At 41.5% G+C, this 21,640-nt stretch overlaps 1 protein-coding gene across 3 annotated transcripts in view; it reads left to right on the top strand.

Moving 5' to 3' along the window:
• Positions 1-21,640, top strand: part of NT5C2 (5'-nucleotidase, cytosolic II) — a 59,716-nt gene that overhangs the window by 10,222 nt on the left and 27,854 nt on the right. For 2 of the 3 annotated variants that reach the window (XM_066554211.1, XM_066554212.1), the window contains exons 2-3: positions 7,833-7,953; positions 18,809-18,882. In XM_066554211.1, the coding sequence (XP_066410308.1) occupies positions 7,853-7,953; positions 18,809-18,882 (175 nt within the window). In that variant the 5' untranslated portion in view covers positions 7,833-7,852. Of the gene's footprint in view, positions 1-3,222; positions 3,327-7,832; positions 7,954-18,808; positions 18,883-21,640 lie in introns of those variants that run through there. The other variant, XM_066554213.1, reaches the window with a different exon arrangement.

Genomic DNA, 21,640 nt, shown 5'->3' with positions numbered 1-21,640 from the left:
TCAGCTAAATCAAATATATGGGAACTCTGATAAATATTTTAAGAGAAATATACTATGAATAGTTTCTGTAGGGTGAGCTGTATTACAGCAAAGGGATCAAATTAATCTCTTGTTTTTAATCTCCCAAGACTGGGCAGCCAGAGCAATTGCTTATGGGAAAAAACAATGTGAGTGAAGTATTTGAATTATGTTACATGTTTCTTGCTGGAATTTAACAGCTGGAAACAAAAGGCAGTGAGAACATCTTCATAGCCAGGTCCATGCTTGCCTTTGGCAGGTGCTCAGTTGGACAGCAGTTTGGGAACCTCTGTGGCAGAGGCTGCTGCAGGCTGCTGAGGGCCTTTTCCCAAGAAGGAGAGTTTGGGATGCATGGTTTACATTGGTGTTGGCTCAGAAGAGCCTTTATTTATCCATTCACCTTCTGTCCATGTGAAACCACTCTCTGGAGGTTTCTTTTGAATAGTGATTGTATCTCAGCCTCATATCCACTGAGGCATTGGGGTATAAGGTGAGGAAGGCATAATACTCAATTTGACTGACCTGCTGTATAGCTCAGACCATTTGACTTTTCTGTATTAATTCTTGACTCTGCGAAAAAAAAAAAAAGGCTGATTGAAACACCCACACACTTCATTAAGAGCCCTCTGATGATGATTTCAGAAATTTGTTTTTTCATAGCTATCTCTCCTCTCTTTAATATTTTTGTGTTGGTTGATTTATTTAACTTCCAGTCACGAGGTCTTGTTCTGTTATTGCTAGACTGAGAACCCTCCACATTCAGGCTGCTTGCCTGTGTGCAAATGCTTCTAGACCATTCTCAAATCACCTGCAGAGCTGCTATTTGTACACTAGCAGCCTTCCACTCCAGCCTTACTCTCTCACAGCTTTATTCCTTTCTCAGTGCATTCCTTTCTGAATGGGGACAGCCAGCTGAAGACAGTTTTCCAGCAGAGTTTGTGTCAGTGGCAGAGAGACACGGAGTCCTGCTTGGTAGTCTTGTACACCCAAGGATCATATTTGACCTGCAGCTGCAGCATTTCTTTGAGAGCTCATGTTTGCTAATTCTTCTCTGTGATGTAGCTCTTGTGCTTCTTCACCAAGTCTTGCATTCCTTAAGTATGATCCTTCTTTTCTTTTTTTTCTAGTGCTGGGAGGGCGGGGCACACTGGAGTTAGAGATGTGGAAAAATAGCATTACTCCTAACAATCTCTTTGTGTAAAAAGCAGTAAATTGGAAATAACTAAAATGGTAGTTCTGGAGGACATAGTGAGAAGCAAGAGCTATATGGAATGTAGAAAATACACTTATGAGCTCACTGGAGAATGGAGTTCCTGTTTCAAGGCATTAAACTAATTTGCAGATAGATGAGGAGAATGGATGGTCTCATGGTACTCAGAAAGGGTCAGATTTGAGGTTTGCTCCTCAGAGTTACACTGCAGATTTCATAGTTTTCCAAATTCTATTCTAACCATCCATAACATTGATGATAATTAAATAATACTTAAAATATTGTAATGAACTAGTGCTGCTTGGAATTCCTGAAAGAATAGAACTCCTTGGATAGAAATGGATGGGCACAAGAAGAAGATCCAAATTAATGTATTTCTGGGTTTTAGTGTGTCTAATGCATCGGGTCCTGGAGTATTGCTGGAGCTCTAGGAAATGCACAGCCACTCTGTGGGTATGGTTGTCAGTAGAAAAATTCTGATTTAAAAGTCCACGTAAAATAAGCAGGGTTTTGTTAAAAATATTTTACAATGTATTTGATCCACAGACATGACTTTACCATCTGGTTTTAAAACAGATAAAATTCAGCCTGAAATTAGATCAAATCCCATAATAAATGGGATGAGTAGAATTCTCCTTTCTTATATCTTACCCATTCAGAAGTAGTCCATGAGTTACCATTGTCTACCAGTCAGCCCATAGTCAAGTGAACATACAACTAGGAATGCTTTACCAATTTCACCAAAAGCACACTCTTGAAAAAACAGTTTCATGATGTAAGCCCTGTGGTGGTGTCCAAGAGTAACTGCTACCCCCTTCCTGTAGGAGGAGTCAGAGCCAGTAGGCTCGGAGGTAGGAGGTTTACTATGATCCACGGAGCAAGGAGAGTGTTATCAATCTAATGTAATCCAGTGGATCTTTGGATACCACAGGTGGCACCTGTAAGCTCACTACACATCTGTGGTTAACCTTAACAGGTTCTTAACAGCAGCTCTCTACCTCTTTAATACCCTGTAATCAGTATACAGAATTATCCTGCTTAAAGCCAACCTCAATTACCATGAGGTGAGAGTACGCTTTGAAGTGTCTCTTGGAAGTAATTTAATTTTCTAATATGAAGGATGTGTTTTGCCCATCCTGCCATAATGAACGTGAAGCTTTGCTGTCAGATAGGCAACAACACAGAAGTGGAAGATCTGCAAGTGAAGAATTTAACTTATGCACAAGGAGGGGAGGAAAAAAGTCAATTTTCTGATTTAGATAATTTACAAGCCTCACTGCTTATCTCTCAAGTCATGGACAAAGTAGTTTTCTGAAAGCACTGCTAATTAAAAACACCTTTTGGAAACAGTTTGCCTTCGGCCATGAAGCAGAAATGTTGGCAGTAAAAGACAAGAATGGTTTGAATTGTCATCCCAGGACTGCGAGGGAGAGGGAGAGGGAAGGAGCTGTGTGAACTAACAGCTAGTGTGTAGAGCTGCAGTTCAGAATAAAATCAGAGCATCATCTGGCATCCATGCAATCCCTGTGTCTTGGACCCCATCAGAAGCCTGCTGCTCTGTGGCTTCTAAGTACAGGGTGACCTCTCTGTGTCTGCCAGTTGATGCTAAGTATTGAAATTTGAATTTGTGTAAAAGTATACTGTGCTAGGAACATGCAGTGTATCTGTGATTCATCCTGACAGTGCTAGGAACTCGGACTGACTTTTTGCACAGGGACTGAGGAATTAGTGCTTCTGCATTTGCATCCCACTTGCTCTGTGTTATTACCTTCACTGGGCCTTGCTATCCCCAGCTGACAAAATGTATTATGTGAGTGGGAGCTGGTGAAGTGCTTTGGGATGGCAGGTGTGAGAATGGCACTTCTGGTGAGGCCAGGAGCCTGCCCAGCCCCTGCTCACACAGTGGCACTGGGAGGTGCCATTGAGGGGGATGACACAGTCCTGGCCACCTTTCACTGTCCATTTCAGAGGATCGGGAGCTGTGATGCTAACCTGGGTGGATTTCACCTCCTGCAGTGCTCGCTGTCCCAAGTGCCTAGCCTGATCAAGGTGCAAGCTACTTCTGCCCTCAGTGGAGGGAGTGGACTGCTCCTAGAAAGTGAGTCACTTGCTTTTCCTAACCCCCCTTACATGGAGAGTCCCCTAAGCTGCAGAAAACGTCGCTTTTCCCCTCCCCTGCCCTATTCGTGAGGCTTTGTCATGACCCAGACCAGGAATTCGACATGAGTTACCAACAAGCTAACTCTATTCCTGCTTTTTGCAGGAATTTAGGATTTTAGGGTGGTTCGCTGCTCCCTTGCTGAGACCCCACAGAGCACTTTGAGATGGAGCAGTGCTGCAGCGGGGAGCCAGGAGCTGCTCCAGGCTTGGCAAGGGCGTCACAGACTCGTCTGTCCTCCCACAGCTCCGGCTAGACACAGAGCTCCTGAGCTCCTGAGAGCCCTGGGTGGGGTGGTTTTCCCTCTGCTCGCTCTCCACTCTGCACGTCCGTGTGTGGGCTGTGCTGCCAAGGTATTAATGTGTGAGCAGAGGCAGAGGTAGTGCACGGTGAGTCAGTGTGAGTACGCTACAACCTTGGCTCCTGCCAGGGATGCTTTTGTTTTCGGCTGTGTAAGCTCTTGGAGAATATCCTGGAAACAGTGGGATTGTCACCAGAGTTTTGTTCATCTCTGTTTTAGTGTGTATGCCTCTGATTTGGCACTGCATCATCAAAGTGTCAAGATGAACTCAGAAAAAAAAAAAAAGAGAGGCAGTCAGTGCATTTAGCGTGAGCATGTCGAATATTATCAGGTGCAGAAATTTCTAACTATTTGCTGCCCAAAAAAGATCTAAAAGGTAATAGTGAAACTTGAAGGGAAATGCTTTGGAACATTTTATTTCATTTATATTAATATTTGAAAAAGCCACACTATGGATAATATTTTAAATCATCTAAAATCTGACAAATGGACTTAATTCAAAATATATGCTAAAAATCTCATGTTCTTTTGGACCAAAGCATATTTGCTGGGCAACAATTCTGTATCAAAGCTTTGCAGCTGAGATTTAAATACCTTTTCAAAAGGAATCCTGTACCATAAATGCTATCAGATTCTTAATTAACACAGCACAAGCAAGGAGCATGTTTGCAGTAAATTATGGGGATGTGTTCTGACAGGCTTTATCTATGTAAAGATTTCTATTTTTATGTGAAGCTATTTACAGATTATTGATTTCAAAAATAGATTTGTAACTAAAGAAAGATGCATCATATTTCAGTTGCTTGGAGTTGAGAATCCTGCCCGGCTGTCTGCCTGCTCTCTTAGATATTTATTCCAGTGGCTTACAAGTGTACAGAGTGATTCTGTCCTTCTTATTTTTCCTCTCTATTTGGAAGAGGGAATTTGTATTCAGGGACCAGGTCCCAGGTTTCTTACCCATGCAAGCAGGCTGATTTTTATGCTTTTGAAGCACAGAATAATTTCAGTGAAGTCTGTGAGGCTTTTTGCATGAGTAAGACTTTGGGATGGCGAAGGTCCCTTGCAATATATTTTGTCAGTTGTCACTGTTTTGTTTCAGGGCAGCAAGCTGTTGTCACAGTGTCAGTGGAGCCTGCTAAGCTGTAAGCCTGCCTTTGAGTATGTGTAATAGAAACCTTCAGCATATTTTTTTGCTACTTAATGCTGAGTGAACATTAGAAGAAATATTTTAATAAATTGAGGCACAGCCTGAAGGTAGAGGTAATATTTTTTGTTAGAAGAACCTTTAGAATTTGAAAACTTGCAAGCTTGTTTACCCAAGAGCCTGTCTATTTTTTCCAGCCATACCAGTTGGTCTAATAAAAGATACTGTCTCTGTCTACAAACCTTGTTGTGCCTGCAAACTCTGTTGATTGCATCTACAGCAAAATACCGCTGGATTATTAAAATAATTCAGGCCTTCTTTGCTTAATTATGGAAACTCAGATTTTTGTGGCTTCCTCAAGTCTCAGCTTTTTGAATCCTAACACACATGAAATGATGCTGTCTGGTTTCTTGTACTGTAGAGGAGGATTTCATCACATAGGAGCTCAAACTGCTTCACTGATTCCTTATATTAGAATGGATATTATAAAGGTAGCCTGATAAAATTCCTCTGCCATCTGGATTTTAGGGTATTTTGTAGGATGTATACTGTTGGTGTATACTGTCACCTGTCTGGCATGGATGGCCTCTGGAAGCAGTCCTAGCCTAGTACCTGTGTCAGCATCTGATGTGGTGGTGTGGTGATGGAAGCAGAAGAAATGGGAAGAGGCTGGCAGAACACGATGTCTCTGGTGTAGTCTGTGGGTGTAAGTCTTTGAATCTTGCAATGTGCCTGGCTGGGTGAGCAGAGTGGTGTAGCCCTTTTAAACAGCAGGAAGCTTGGATTTGGACTTGTTTGGAAGACCTAGACCCAGAGCTGTCCAACAGTCCTAAGGCTAGCCATGCAACAGTTTTTTCAGAGCTTTTTAATGTGCCTTTTAGAGGCCTTCAATGAGTGTGTCTCTTGGACCCAAATCTGGAACTCTAGGGTAGTAGCTTCAAAATAGACCAAGTTGCTGATGATCTGGACCATCTTGAAATGTGCATGGAGAAGCTGCTTTTCCACCCTGAGAAAGCACAAGCCCTTGCTGTAGTTTGCAGACTTGGGGTGTTACCCTCTGCTGCATGCCTTGGCTGGGTCTGTGACCCTTGCAGGAGCACTGCTCCTCTCCTGAGCAGCCCTGCTGTCCCTGAGCAGCCTTGCTGCAGGCAGTGCCCTCCCTTCCCAGTGAAATGGGAGCAGGTCGGTGCTCGAGGGGCGTTCACTTCTGTGTCCTGTGCTGCCTTCTGTCTGCCTTTGGGCATGGCTCAAATAGATAGCTGGTAATTACTTGTAAAGCCCTTGGTGGCTGTGGCTGGGGCTATTTTGGAAGCTGATTCTCCCTGCATGCCCTGTTGTGGAAGTTGTGGCTGGCTGGAATGGCCTGTTGCCCTCTTGCTGTGGTGACCTCCTGTCCTGGGTGTGTGGCAGGGAATTCAGGGGGAGAGCTCTCAGCAGTGGCATGCAGTCTCTTGGGCTGCTGCCAGGGCCCGAATTTGGTGACCTTTAGGATGTGGCAGAAGATGCATTTGTAAACCTTGGTTATAGTAACTGGGAGAATGCTGGAGGAGGAGGAGGAATGTATTTTTTTACAGACAAGCTGTCTGCTCTCTGTTTGATGTTTATGACCAGCAGATAGTAGGTAAATATACTAAGAAGTGCTGTGGCAATTGGAACTGTTGCTATTTAATAGAATTTAAAATGAAGAAATTATGCACATTTCCTTGAGGAGCATGCATGTGACACTGAGAGCACAGTGACTTCTAGCACTGGTTTGAATTCTTACTCTGCTCTTTACTTTGCTGGAATCATTAAATTCCCTCCTGTAAAATGAATGCAGTCATATTTTAGAGGTGTCCAGATGTAGTTGCTATATCATTACCCATGTAGTTTGTGGGTGTTTTTGTTTCTTTTAAGAAGAGCAAACAAGCCAAGACCTTCACTCTAGCAGTTGTTGGATGATATTACATGAAACCACATTCTGGTGGGTTACAGAGAGGTGGCAGGCTGAGCTGGGCTCAGCCTGGGTTCTGCTGACCAGTGGGTTCGACTACTCAGCCTTTCCTCACTTTTGGTCAGTTCATTTTGATAGGTGAGGACTGGGACTGATGAGCTGAACTGACCCACCATGGGGCTGCTTTATAACCCACCATGGGGCTGCTTCATAACCCACCATGGGGCTGCTTTATAACCCACCATGGGGCTGCTTTATAACCCACCATGGGGCTGCTTCATAACCCACCATGGGGCTGCTTCATAGCCCCGCCTGGTGCCAGGGAATGCAGCAGCACGTGTCTGGCTGGATGAGCAGGCGTGCTAATAACAAAATTGGGAAAGGTGCCCCTCTTTCCTCATGGCAGGGCCTTCCTGATGAGAAAGACTGTCTGTGGTTTGGTGGTGACAGCCAGCACTTGAGAAGGGGTGCTCATGTTTGTGAAGATCTGCTGGTGAATATTTGCATCACTCAGGTTACAGGTTTGCAGTGCGTTCTTGCTCTGCCTGAATGTGTCTGACCTGCAGAGGACAAAGGATCATCTTTCTACTTTCCTTCCAATTGTTTCTGCTAATTTAGCATCAGTTTGAAGCTTTGTCTTTGCTTAGAGATCAAATGGCCAGGGACAAGGCTCTTCGTTTTCACTCTGTGGTAAAAGTGGCAAGGTCAGTCCCAGTGGGGCTTGTACGGGAATTTATTTTATGTATCTATCTGCTGAATTTATTTTATGTATCTATCTAGGTTTTCTATCACCTACAGCTAATGCGTATTGGTAACTCTAGCATCAAAAAATACCCCTATTCAGCAATGAAAACAAGGTCTCTGTTTGTAAAGGCATTTTCACCACAATAGATAGGAATATCTTTGCAGCCATATAAAACCGCCTTCCCAGCTCTCTGTTTTAACATCTCAAAGAGCAGCATCTTACTTGACCTGCATACTCAGGTTGTCCCACTTAGGAAGTCTTGCAAAGTACCTGGCAAAACAAACTTTGAGCTTAAGAAAGCTTTTCTTTTCTATCTCTTTCAGAAATAAGTAAGCATTTGAAGATGACAACCTCATGGAGCGACCGACTGCAGAATGCAGCAGATCTCCCTGCAAACATGGATGGACACGCTCTGAAAAAGTACCGCCGGGAAGCCTATCACCGGTAAGGCATCCATGGAGCTCCAAAACCCCACATTTCCTGGGTTTTTTTGGCTTTTTAGTAAAACAGGAAGGTTGATCTTACCTTCCTCGTAGAAGTTGGTAGAAGAGGGCTTAGAAGATGGCACAGTATTGGCCTGCAGGAGTTTGCAAACCGCTGAGTTGAGATACATGTACTAGAGGGAGAGAGGATATGCTTCTTATTGCAGTCAAAGTCAGATTTTGGATAGAAGCTTTCAAGTCAATAAATAATCAGTGGCAGAGGTTTTATAATAATTATTGCACTGCACACAGGGAGAGCAGGGCCTTAGACACTGGAATGCACAAATATGAGTAAGGAAGAAATCAAATGGGGTCAAAAATTGTTTGAGAATTACACCTAGTGTGATTAACTGTGGGACCACAGGAGCATGCAGGAGCACTAGGCAAGGGCCCAGCCTTTTCACTGTTCTGTGTACCTAAAGCCATCAGAGGTCAAAATAAAAGGAATGTTATCACTCCCAGTTTATAGTTTGGGAATCAAAGTGCAGGCACTAGGTTGTTTTTACAGGATCACATTGGAGGTTTGGCTGAGCCAAGAATTTAGGCCACAGCTCTCAAGGTTCCAAGCACAGAGCATAAAAGTGGGATGAAGTCGGTATCCTTATCAGATGTCTGGACTGCTACAGAGTTAAAAACAACAGTATCTAGTAATTGTCAGTATTCTGTTTGTGGGAGGTGTATCTTCAAAGTTTAGCTTCGTTATTTTGAGAAGTCATACAGTGTGATGATGAGAGGATATTCAGCAGAAGGGGAAATGTATGTCTGATGTAGAAACAGAAACATTTAACCTCATGCTTAAATGCCACGTTGCATTTGTGATTCACATGGGTGGTATTTCTGGGGAAGTGTTTTGGAAGTGTTAGATATCTTTTGATTCTCCAAATGGAATCTAATTTGAGAAAAACGCCTTAGTGCATCATATGATTGGCCAGGTTGTGCAAGTTGCAGTGGCCAGGGCTAAGTGATGGATCCTGTGGTGCCTTTCTGAAGCTTTCCAATTTCCAATGAATATGTTTGAGCAACATGTCTTAAGTGGTGGCATTATTTGAATCTCTCTGTCAGCTGGTCTGTCAGATATGGACAGATACAGTTACATTTAATGAATGTGACTATATATAGCATGTAAGAAGAGAGGGGTTTTATACCATTCCCTGTCAAAAAATCTTCACCTTGTTGCAGTCATTGACAGGTTTACCTTTGTGTCATAAATTTATTTAAAACTTCAGCTGTGTTACTCCTGATTCAGATTGATGGAAGTCAAGTCAGAGTCATACCTATTTTTTTTTCTAAGTATTTCCTTAACATTTGTTATGTTTAAGTGCTGACAGTTTGCTAAATGTTATACAGGATGCAAAGGAAGCCATGCTTGTCTTTAAGTTCATACATTCAAGTCTTCCTCATGTTTACCCTTACTTGTGTAAGAAGTCCTTACTTTCAGAAAGAATTTCCTTATGGAAGATGGGAGTGCAGTCACATGAAGGAGGGCTTCCCACTAGGAGCTGGGATCTGGTGGCCCAAAATTAGTCTGTGGTAAAGTTTAGGTACCTGTTTTTAGCATCTAGAAATGTCTTAGGCAAAACATACCAAGCAGAAATGCTGCTAGCATCTCAGATTTTCATGGAAAGCACATCATTGGAAATACTAGGGAGGCACAATATTAAGGAGAGGCACGTTTTTGTTTTGGAATTGCTATCCTCTTTCAAAGGGAGAGAGAGGGAGGGAATGGGAGAGAATGAGAGAACCTGATGCCAAGACTGTAGTATAAATCTGTGCTATTAATGGCTTTGGTATACCAGTTTCATGGGAGTTATTTTGATAATCCAGTATTGTGAGAATCTGAAACAACCTCATTCCAGAGGCAGTGTTGTCAGATTTCTATTTCTGGTACTTTTCATGGCCGTAGTGTTAACAGATGTGATGTTACTTTAAAAAGTGCAAACTTGACATGATAAAGTATGACTGAAGTTATTTCCCCTTGGTGTTTGATATTATATTTTTTAGTGTTTTATTAATGCTTTAGGTGCAGAATACATGTGCTGGCCACAGCCATGAGTTGTAGGATGTGAATTTGTTTCACTAAGGTCCAGGTATGATCTGAGTCTTTTCTGCTTCTTTGCTGAAGCACTGCAAATTTTATGAAAAAGAGAAATAGAAAATACATGGTGTCATTGTCAAGATTATTTTCTCTTTCTTCTTTTTTTTTCTGTCTCTTTTTTTCCTTACTCACGCAGCTAAAGGAAAACATAAATCTAAAGTGACTCAGAAACAAAACTAATAAGAACATTGAATTTTAACCTATTATGTTTTTGTTACCTTAAAGCTGGTCAAAGTTATTTTATGGGCCCAGTCTGAAAGGCTGGAGGAGCTTGGCTGCTACACCACATTTACAGATGAGATTAAGTGGGACTAGCTTTTGTTACCTGTGTTGAAAGCCTAGTTGAGCTCAAATTCAGCAGATTTTCTAAATGCTGCTAGGAATGCCTAGTTTTCTAGTGTGAAATTTAAAAAACTTGTTTCACTGTTTGTTTGCTTCATGCTTACTTAAATACCGGTAGAGATACCTAGACCAATCATTTGAACATACTTGTTCTCATGAAGTACACCAGATTTGATACACTTGAATTGTAAATGAATTCAGACAAAATTCAGACAAAAGCTTCCAAAAGCAAAATAGTTTACCTTAAAAATATATATATAAATGTTCTTGTGGCCATGAAACTTCTAAAAACTTTTTAAAAATTACCTCTGAAGATACCATTCTAATAGTCATAGTTTACAGTGGTCATTCTTAGTTGGAATGTGTTTTTTCAGGTGCTGCACTTCTAATTGTATCATAATTGATGGATGGATGTTCAACATATAATAATTGTTGGCAGAAGTCCCAGTGAGACTGGTTTAACTGGTGTAGTGCATACTGACTCAGAGTATAATGACTATATCGTAATCATATCTGAATGCCATGGGCAAGAATGCTCAGAATCAAATTTTTATAGCTATAGAATCAGAAAAATCTGTTGGGGAGGAGAAGTGGTGGGGTTTTGTCTTCAGGGAATTTCTGACAACTCTGATGAAAGCTTTTGGTTGGCTGGTGTTGCTGTCAGACCTTGTTACACAACACTGTTGGCGCCTGTCAGAGGTGAGGTCTGAAGATGAATTAATATGCAAGCTGCATGTTACTCATTCTCTAGCAGAGGTCACTGGTAAGAGGATACTGCATTACTGTGCTATTGGCAACACAGATTTTAATTCAGAAGTAAAATGGATGTGCAGTTCTTGGGAGGCTTTTCCTTGGTGTTTGTGGTGGTGAGGCCACCTCCCTCGTGTGCTGCTTGTTGACTTTTCCGGGTAGAGGATAATCACTAGATCACTTGTTCTGGAGGAGTACTGTCATTTAATGTGATTGTAATTAGGCAAGAACTAGGTTGACTCTGAGCCACCAAATTGCCCTAGTGTCTATTTTTTAACTTGGAGTGAGCACTTCTAGGCACCCTCTGGATTATCTCACATAGCTCTTTAGGGTTTAAATAGCAACCCCATCTAGTTAAAGCAAATAATGGAAAAAGTTGGTGTTCCATCCACTCTTGTTACTGACAGTTACCAAGATCCAGGAAACAGGTATTTGCACTTATATTTATTTATCTGTGGTTTTGGCTTAACAGAGCAGTAAGGCTGAAATGGCCTTTTTTGTTAAACATACTGGTTTTGGGATGCTTCTACTATTTTGCATCTGAATAATTTGAGACTTCTCATCCTGAATGTGAGGTTTCTGTTGTTGTTTTAACTGTTGGGTTTTCTTCTTGCTGTCTTGTTTACTGGCTAGTGCAGGGTGTGTGGCATCATGATTCCTAATCCTAATTCTCCTGCTGACTGCTGATAGAGTATTAAGTAAGTTGCTTCATAGTTTTGTACTTCAGTTTGCTTTCAGAGCACCTTATGGTGGTGATATAAGTGATTTTAGCTGTTACTATACACTGAGATTCTGGATTAAAAAATAGAATATGCTTTAATAATGACAAAGCAAAAGGATTGCCAATTGGTTGTTTTGATTTCATAGATTAAAGATGTACTTTAGCTTGTTCAAATTTGTAGACTCTGGGATATTCACTGCTAATCTTGTTTCTTTACTTAATTGTTACTGGATCATCAGTTATTGCAAACAGGTGGAAATGTTGTATAAACAAGGCTGTGAGACTTGAAACTGTCCATCTGTTTAGGTGGTTATATTTAAAGACCCTTCAAAATGATCAGTTCACTGAGGTGGAAAACCAGAACAAATCTTTAGCCATCTGAAAGTGCTCTTTGCATGGAACACAACAGGACAGGCCATGTGGGGTGTTCCCATGTCCTGGGCAGCTCTGGAGGCTCTGCTGGCTGTGGTCTGTCCTGGTGTGTCTGAGCAGCCTCCTGGCACCTGTGTGGTGGCATGTGTGTGACAGAGGGCAGCCTGTGGCTCTCTCTGCTTTGTTTTAGTGCTTTAGACACTGGAGGAGGAAGGGGGAGTGTGTCCAGTCCGTAGAATGGGTGAGTTTACAAAAAAGCACACCACTTGCCAAATTAATAATAAAGAAATTACTTTGTAAATGTCCCATGATCCTTAGCTTTAATAGTTTCAGGGAGCAGACAAGTGTTATTTTGGGATGGAATCCATATGTGAGCTTCTTGGCACTTTGCTGTTGCCTGGGAAGAAAACCCAAACAATGAAAACAGAAATGGCCAAGGCTCTCTCTTTGCATCTGATTGCTGCAGAATCAGAGGGAAGTGCTCATAGCTGTGTTTCTGGATACAGCCTCATCAGGCTTTGAATCCAGTCATTACTGGATTTTCCAGTTTAATGTCACTATAACTGTGCAAGAACAGTTAGACTTGTGAAATTGTGGGGCATGCTGTTGGAAATGTTAGTAGAAGTGGCCAGGAAAATTTTATGCCCTTCTTTTGTTTCCCCTGTCTGATGCTATTTCATCCCCTAAAGTTATCTCAAGCCCAAATACTGTCTCTAAATGCAATTAAAAATATCCAGAATGTTCATCTTTGGTTGAAGAAGGAATAAAATACAATTCTAAAAATCTATAATTAAAAAATAAAACCAAAATGGTATGATAAAAAATAGTATATGGAATGACTAAAGAGGCAGGACTTAGCAAAAGAACAATTTCATTGGTTTAAAAAATTTAAAGCAGTTTATTTCTTCTCTAAGGCAGCTACCAAAACATCCAGCACCCAAAGATGAGACATTTGTATGATAAGGTAGTATCATCTTTAGCTTGCTCACTTGCTTTGTACCAGGTAAATAAGGTCAGTGGGTAAGTTTGCTGCTGCTGGTGGAAGTCACCTGAGACCAGAACTGCAATGTCATGCAGTGACACAAGTCCCCAAGCAGACATCTGGGGACTAGCTGGTCATACTGAGAACACTGAGTTGTCATAACAGTAGAGGGATGTTTATTTCATTATTCACCTTTTTAAAGAGGCCACGGGGACCTTGGGCGTGGGAGACTGTTAAAAGCTAATCCATTTAGTTCCCATTATTTCTTTTTAAATCTTCTAGCTTATTAAAAAATGGAAGTTGTCCATAAAGTGAAGATTAACCAAAGTTCCTAAACCCTGAGTAAGAGGGAATCTGAGCCTTCTGGCTAGTTGGTCCCTGTTTTGTGGTTGGCTCAAGCCCAACTGTCCACCACAGGCTTTTTTAAACACACATGTAGGTCATGCTTAGCCAGCTCCCACTGTATTTGCTGTTCCACTCAGCAGTGTTGCAATTTTCTTTGTATTTATTTAATTTCCAGTGAAACACACTGCCCAGAAAAATGCTAATTGATGCAAGGTATTTCTAGACACATTTGGAAAATTATTATGAAGTGCTCTGTTCCAGAAACCTTGCCTCACATTGTTAATTTTCATTTCTTTGCTATGAGGAATTGTGAGCTGTGTGCCAAGTTCCTCCTGAATTGTAAAGTTCTGTGCATTTTGTTTATTTTGCTGGTCAAACTGCAAGACTGTTATGCACACAAATTTCATTCAGGGCGTACAATTCTTTAGAGGTTTTACACAAATAAAATAAAAACATTTCTCCCTCTCTGCGTTTGCTTCTCTCCAGTGTTACTTGAGAAGAGTTGGGATTTAGGTTCCTGCTTCAGAATTGATTGACAAGAACAGTAACAAAACCAAGATCAGTCCTCTTGTGAAAGTATAAAGGACTATGAATTGCAGAGTTGTGGCTATCAGGGCTGTGTGGCTTCCCTGCTGCATGCTCAGCAGTTCCTTCTTCCTTCAATACAACACATTTTTCTCTTACCCAGCACAATCCATAGAGCTGAAAGAGAAAATAAATACTGTGGTCATTGAGAGCCTTCTGCTGTGGCCAAGCTGCAGGGTTTAATCTTTGAGGAAGAACTCATTAGGGAGGAAGCATGCTTTGAGGTTTCCCTAAAGCAGCTCCTCAAGTCTGTTTTTCCAGAGGTGGGATCTGTGCCAGCCACCCCAAGCCCAGGTGCTGCTCCCCAGTCCCAGCTGTGCTCAGAGAGCCCACGGAGCTGGGATGTGCTCCCTGGAACTGCCTTCCCCACATGCTCCACACCTTGTGGCACTCCAGCCACACCGACAGGGAGCCCAAAATGCAGGATATTCCTCAGAGCAGGGATATTCCTCAGAGCAGTACTGTAAAGCTGGGATTTTCATTAGGAGGCAAAGAGGCAGGCAGGAGAAAGGCAATGTCCCGTTTCAGGAGATGCTCTGGGTGCATACAGGTGTGCAGCTGGGTTTAGGCAATACTCACCTCTGCCTCAGCACAGGGAATGCAGAGGCTGTGCTCGTGCTGTGCCTGCAGTTTGTTTTGTCTTACTGCCCAGTGCTGTGAAGTTTTTAGGACAGCTTAAATTTTAACTTCAGTGCTTCCAGTTGAAGTGACTATTTTCTAAATGGAAAAAACCAAATTCAGGGGAAGGGAGAGTGTGATTTCTCCTGATCCTGGCAAGTGGAGAAATTATCCTACATGAAAACTTCCTTGCCTAAAAATGTTAGATCATTTTAGTTTTCCTCTTATTCTGACGTTATTTCTACTGTTTGTAATCTGGAAGCTTCTTTGATTTTTGTTCATCTGGATGAGCTGTAAAAAACTTGGTATTTCATCCTTTCCTTTCATGACCAGAGGATCTTTTCAACTCAGGTGGTTGAGGTTCTTAGGGCCCTCAGGTTGCTGTTGCTTTATAGTCATCACAAACAACTCTTGTAATTTCTCTATAGCATTTGTTCTGAGGAGATGTTATTGTTTTGTAGCCAACAGACACAATGTCAGCTTGAATGGGGCTTGGAGAAACCTGATCTGGTGGAAGGTGTCCCATGGCAGGGGCTTGGAATGTGATGATCTTTAAGGTCCCTTCTGACCCCAGACCATTCTGTGATCGTGTGATTTGATCAGTATTCTTGTAGCCAGGCTGAGTGTACCTTCAATTAGAATTTAAGAACAGCTTTGGAATGGGCTAAGTCTGAAGCTTCTGAGAAGCACCTGGCTCTTCCCAGAAACTGTGCTAGAGATTTAATCTCAGGTTTTAATTTTAGTTTCTAGGACACTGCAGATATTTACTACTTGGAGTAAAACCCTGAATTAAGCCGGTCAGTTTCTGGGAGTAAATATTTGTAAGTAGCTACTTACTCCCTTGTGCCTAGGGGAGCACTGTTCATGGGAGATTTCTTTATCAGGATTTAAAACTGAGGTCCTGAGTGCCTACAAAATAAACCAACATCCATCTTGGCCTTCACAAGAGAAGTAAAAGTGGTCCCTTTTTATTTTTTTTTTACCACTGTTTAGTCTGCATTTAATCTGCCAAGGCATATGCAAACTTAAATTGATTAAAGTGTTCTCATTTCCTGTCCTGAACATGTTGTGTAATAACCTTCTTTAGCTTTTTTTAATATTTGCTCTGTCTCACTCCAGCACTGGTGGGTGAAGGAATTACCACATCAGATCAGTTGGTAGCATGCCTTGAAATCTGCCAGGCTGGGATGTGCTTAGACCCTGCCAGTGCAGTTTATAGGTCAGAGGCAGTAAGTGCAAATTGGTGGAGAAAGAGGCATCTTCACCAGCTGTTACCAAAAGGTTCTGCTATGGTAATTTTCCAAAAGACTTATTTGGAACAAAAATATACTAGTGGGTGCTATTTGTTTTGTTGTTCAGAAAACTTTTCCAGATCTTCAGTCTCAAGGTATGCTGGGTTTGGGTTCAGTTTCTAAATACTACAAAAGGAAGGGATGACATCTGTCAGAGGTTTGGTGATCTTTCCATGGTTTTTGGTCAGTTTGGTGTCGTCATCATCTAAACACAGGCAGGCTGGACTGGAACAGATCTCTTGGGTCACAGCTCCCTTGTTTGTGCCTTTCACAGGCACTGTCATAGTACCCTTTTTGTGAGTGCATTCAGCTGTGTTTTAGTACTGGTGGTTTTTGTCCTCATTTGGGAAACTTACCAAATGTTGCAATTCTGAAATGATCTTGTGATCTTCTTTAAATTTCCCTTCTTGCTTCTGTCCTGTAAAGACAGTCAGAAAACAGTGCTGCAGGGATTAAATCTAAAGGCAAGAGCAGAACTGGACTCTGCAGGTTAGACAAAAAATGTTTATGGTGTCTCCTGGAGGTATGTTATTCCTTCTTACAGCTCTGTTCTCAGAAACAAGCTGCACAAACATGAGATCAGAAATTATGCTTGAATTAGCTAATAAATAATGTTTCCTGACAGCAGCAGCAGCACCACCACCATGTAATCATATGCATTATACAAAGTATCAGACTGTATTTAGTACTAAATAGTGCTTCTCCTTGGTCTCTTGTAAATCAAAGCTGTCTCAATGTTAAAAGACAAACAGGGATTCAGATTGCAGATTCAGATAATTTGCTCCACCTACTCAAAAGCCAGCTATTTCAGGAGAGAATTTTAGTGACTTAGGAGCCCATCTCATATTTCCAAAAGGCATTTCTTTACCGGTTTCCAGTGTTCATCCTATCACTTTGTCTTCTTTAGGTAACACATAAATCTATTAAAAAAGAGCGTCATCTATAACCTCCAAGGCCCCTTAGTGACAAGCCCCATTGTCAAAGGCAGGCACTTTGCCAGGAAACAGTGACTCCCAGAGAGAGTGTGCAAGGTTAGAGGGAAAGTACACTATTGCCAGAGAAACTGTATTCCAAGTGGATTTGTGTGGAACAACAACAATATCCAGTGACTGGTTAAATTAGCCACAGATGTGTTTTCTAGAACGCTGTCCAAGAAGATATACAGTGCTTTTAGGCTCCGTTCAGGCATAATGATCTTCTGAAGTCAAATCAGATCCAAGCAAAATTGCATGGGTACCAGGGAAGCTTTAAAGGAATTCTGTAATATGATTCAGACAAGTAGCTGAATCAGACTGCTGCGAGCTGAGCAAGGAGCGCATCGGTGAGAGATGAGGTAAGAGCACCGCGCAGCACCCGGGCTGAGCAGATCGCTGCGGAACCCGGGCTGGGGCGGATTGACAGGGCTGCTAATGCCGGCCACCTGCCCGGAGCAGAACCTCCCCAGGCTCCTTCCAGCTTCCCCAGCTCCCCCATCCTCCCCATCTTCCTTGGCTTTCTGAACGTGCAAGGGCTCCGTGCTTGCCGTCTCCTTTGTGTCTTGCTGTCCTGACTGGCCCGGCAGCGCTGCCGATGCTGCTGCTAGGAGGATAATTACTGCACTGAGGGCAGTGCACTTTGTAAATATTTGGAGAATTTTCACACGCTGAAATCAGAGTACAAGCGAAGGCTCCAGGACTTTTCTCCTATGGGAGAATTTTGTCTTGGCATCACAGCCGGAGCGGCGCAGGGATTTCGGTCTGAGATGGGTGTTGAAAAGCTCAGCTGCCCTCCAACAGATGAGTTCTGACCCTCATTTTTGAAGTTCAGATAAGGCAGTGGAAAGAAGTCCTGTTGAATTACAGATCTGCTTTATGCTTTAAAGTTCTGGGGAAACATAAGCAGCTTAGTTACTGTCGTAGGTTGGAACAGGAAGCAAGAAAAGCTTTTGTTGTATTCTCTGACCTATTTCTTTACCCTGTTACTTACTTGAACTAAATTGGATATAATGTATTAATGCTGTCATCTAAAAGGGCCTGGAAGCATTCAGCCTAGAGTCTCTTTGTAATAAGCATTAATGATAAAAGTCGAATTTAAAAAATAGCAGTTGGCAAGTTTCAGAGGAGTTATAAATAAAAAAAAATTCACAATAGAAATGGCATATCTTATGTATGAATTTTTTTCTCAGTTACTCTTTTTCAGAGCTTTATTACATGTTTTTAATGGTATTGGTGAAAATGTGAAAATGGATCTGTTTGGGTTTGCTTTGAATTTCCAGATATAGTTCCAAATAGGAGGCAAATGCTGGGACTTTATTAACAGAAATTATTTTATTTTCCTTCTTATCTCTTACTAATAATTCGTTTTAATCAAGCAAATTATATAGCTTTGCATCTACTGCTTCCAGTTTCATATCCTTTGAGGTCTGCATTCTGCTTCAGGAGATTTTGCACTTGTATTCTTAGGAATTTTTGCAGGTCACATGGAAGGCCGCGTGTGTGTGCATGCATGCGTGTATGTCTTTGGACAGCACACCAATAATTAGAATAATTCTGCAAAGTCATGGCTTTGCTTCAGGAGAACTCGCAAAAAATGAGACTTGACTCTGTTTTCAGGTATATTTGCTGATTTTGACCTGTGCATGCCCAACATCCTGACAGTGGCAGAATGTGTTTGTTCTAAAACGTGAGTATTTTGAAAATGCTCGTACCTCTGGTGATATTTCTTCTCTCTTTTCAGGGTCTTTGTAAACAGAAGCTTAGCCATGGAAAAGATAAAGTGCTTTGGTTTTGATATGGACTATACACTTGCTGGTGAGTATCTTCTTAAGTTTTTTGAACACTGACTTAGTTTGGAATATTCTTCTTGCTGGGCAAAAACCAGCAAAAAGCTGATTGGGCTACTCCAGTTAGCAGGTGCTTCTTCTATTAGTAAATGTATCTTTCACTATTCCTTGCACTTTCATTTTAGGTATTTCCCTTAAATTTGTTATCTACAAGCTGTATTTGGTCACAAGCCATGTTATTGTAGTACAGTTTCAGGTGATTATGGGTGCTGAGAAAACCAAAGCTTAATGAGTCTGTTCCCTTAGATTCCACTGTATTTTGACAATGCCCCTTGTGCATGCTTGGCTTTGAATAACAAGATGATTTCTTTCATCCTTGGTGCATATAGCAGGCTACACCTTTGGCCAGCAGGTTCTCCTCGTCCTGGGAGAATGATTTTTGAATAGGTTTTCCTCTTTCCCCTTCCTGGTTTAGCCACATCAGGGACTGATTTTGAGAAGAGGCATGGCAGGGGCAGTGCCTTGTGTCAGCTGAACAAGTTAATTTGTAAAGCTTTGCCCATTCTTTGTGACAGATAAGCTTTGGGATGTTGCATAAGATCTTTTGGTTTCATAAAATTGTTTGCATGACTTCTCCATCTTTCAACAGGCAAGTTCCCTGAGACTTTTGATGAGAGGAAATAAAGCTACCATTTCCTTCATAGTCAGACTTTCATGTTATGTGTTTTAAGGAAGGAAGAGATAAAAAGCTCACTTCCATTTTCCTGGGTTATAGTATCACACAGGCTGTAACTGAGGATGTCATGTACCATCCTGCCTTCTTTCTCATTACCACTTCCAAAGCTGTGGATAAAAAGTTCCTATCACCATTAATATTTCAGTTTAGAGTTGTTGTGTATATGAACTGAGAAAATGTGAGGTAGAGTGTCAGGGTCACCTAATAATGCAGTATGTCAGCTATGGTCATCTGGTTACTGTGTACTGAGAAGGAATGAGAGATGAGTAATGTGGCTGGGACAGTGTGGGGGTCAGAGCTGGGGTCAGAGGCTAAGTGAAGGGCAGGAAGGTTTCCATTGGCTCATGGTTCAGCTGCAAGGAGCAGTTTTGGAGACTGTGGCAGGTAATTGCAGTTTATATTTAGATGAGTTCCTTGTGTTCTTTTATCTACAAGGAAGCAGTTACATATAAAAGGTTTGGTTGTTACCCATCTTATTTATACATCTGTTTAAAGTTCTTGCCACTTTTTGAGTCATGAAGTGTTTTGTTAATCTGTGCTGGATATGACTGCAGGCACGAGCTTTCTGTTTGTGTTTCCCAGCTGTGACAGCTTGTGGCAGTGCTTTTAAGGGGTGCATGAAAAACAGTTGTTCAAGAATAAATGCTTTAAAAAAAAAGAAAATAAGAGTTGTGAGTTTCACTTCAGTAACAGAAAAACAACTTCTGTGACTTTTGCAAAGAAAGTGGTGGCACTTCCCAAGGACCCAGGTGATTCCAGTGAGGCTGGTGTGGAGCATGAAGTTTATTGATAATTTCCATCCTGACACAAGGACAGCTTAAGCACTGTCCTCACTTATCTGACTGTTCATTTTACTCAAATGTTCTTTGTTCCTATAAACACATAGCAAATGTGTTGTCCACAAAATTATGCTTGATTTGATGAAAGGAAAAAATGTGAATGTTCCAAGCATCCTAAAGCAGTACCAGGTACATAAAAACCTGGGGCTTTTGAGGCTGGAAGATCACAGTCCTCCAGTTGAGCAGGCAAAGTCAGTGCATTCGGGGGAGTTGAGAGACAGGGTGTGAGGCAGAAAAAGAAATGGGATGTGGTCTGAGCAGAAAACTGGAAATCTGGCCCCCGCTGGGGTAAGCTGCTGTCCTGTGACTTCTTCCCTGGTACAACAGAGATAATAGTTGCAGATCATTTCAGTAGGAGTTGTGAGAATGTAATTAGGTTGGAAAGCCTTTTGCAGATTAAAAACATTATGACTGGTAAGTACTATTTCCCCTTTTTCCACTCAAACTGAAAATTTACCTTTGAAATTATCTGTTTATTTTCTTATGCCTCAGAGTTGTCCTTTCCTCTCCATATGGGCTTTTATTATCTGACCACTATTAGCTACTTATAGCTTGCATACAAGAAAAAATACTTATCCACTGCAGGGGCTTTAAAGAGTGCAGTGTTAGAATATGATTACAATTATAATAAATTAATTGGAAGTTATAATGAAGAAGTGGGACAAGGGAAGTATTACAGTAATGTGCTATAGTTAGTGCATTCACGAGACCCTGTTGTGTTTTCTGATTGGTCACATTATCCTTCACCCCCTCGTTCACATGGACATGCTACTTCTCTTGATTAAAAAAAGAAAAAAAAAGTAAAAAGCCAGTTTATGTGTAATTTAACATCTGGAAATGGTATCTGCATACCAGATGGCTCATGCTGAGCAGAAGCCTTTTGGAGACCATTCAAAACACGTAAATAGGCCAAAGAAAAGAACACAAGCATCTCCAGTGTCATGAGCTCCTCATCTAGTTTTCTGCATTTCTACTTTCAGACATTGCTAGGTCACTTTTCTGTAAAGTTTTTTAAAATATCTGGGCACAATCTTCCTATTCAACAACTATAGGCTGGCAGGGTCATTGACCCTGCCAAAATCTGTATGTGACATCCCCTTCTGTTGTGTACTTTCACATCAGAAACAGACTGATGACAGTCATACATTTGCCATCTCAGAATGATTATTTTGACACACATTGAATTACCTGTCTTGTAAAGAAGTACTCCT

This window comes from Molothrus aeneus, chromosome 8 (assembly GCF_037042795.1).
Source record: "Molothrus aeneus isolate 106 chromosome 8, BPBGC_Maene_1.0, whole genome shotgun sequence".
Lineage (NCBI taxonomy): Eukaryota > Metazoa > Chordata > Aves > Passeriformes > Icteridae > Molothrus > Molothrus aeneus.
Note: the sequence above shows the minus strand (reverse complement) of the source record. Positions and strands in the feature narration are given on the sequence as shown.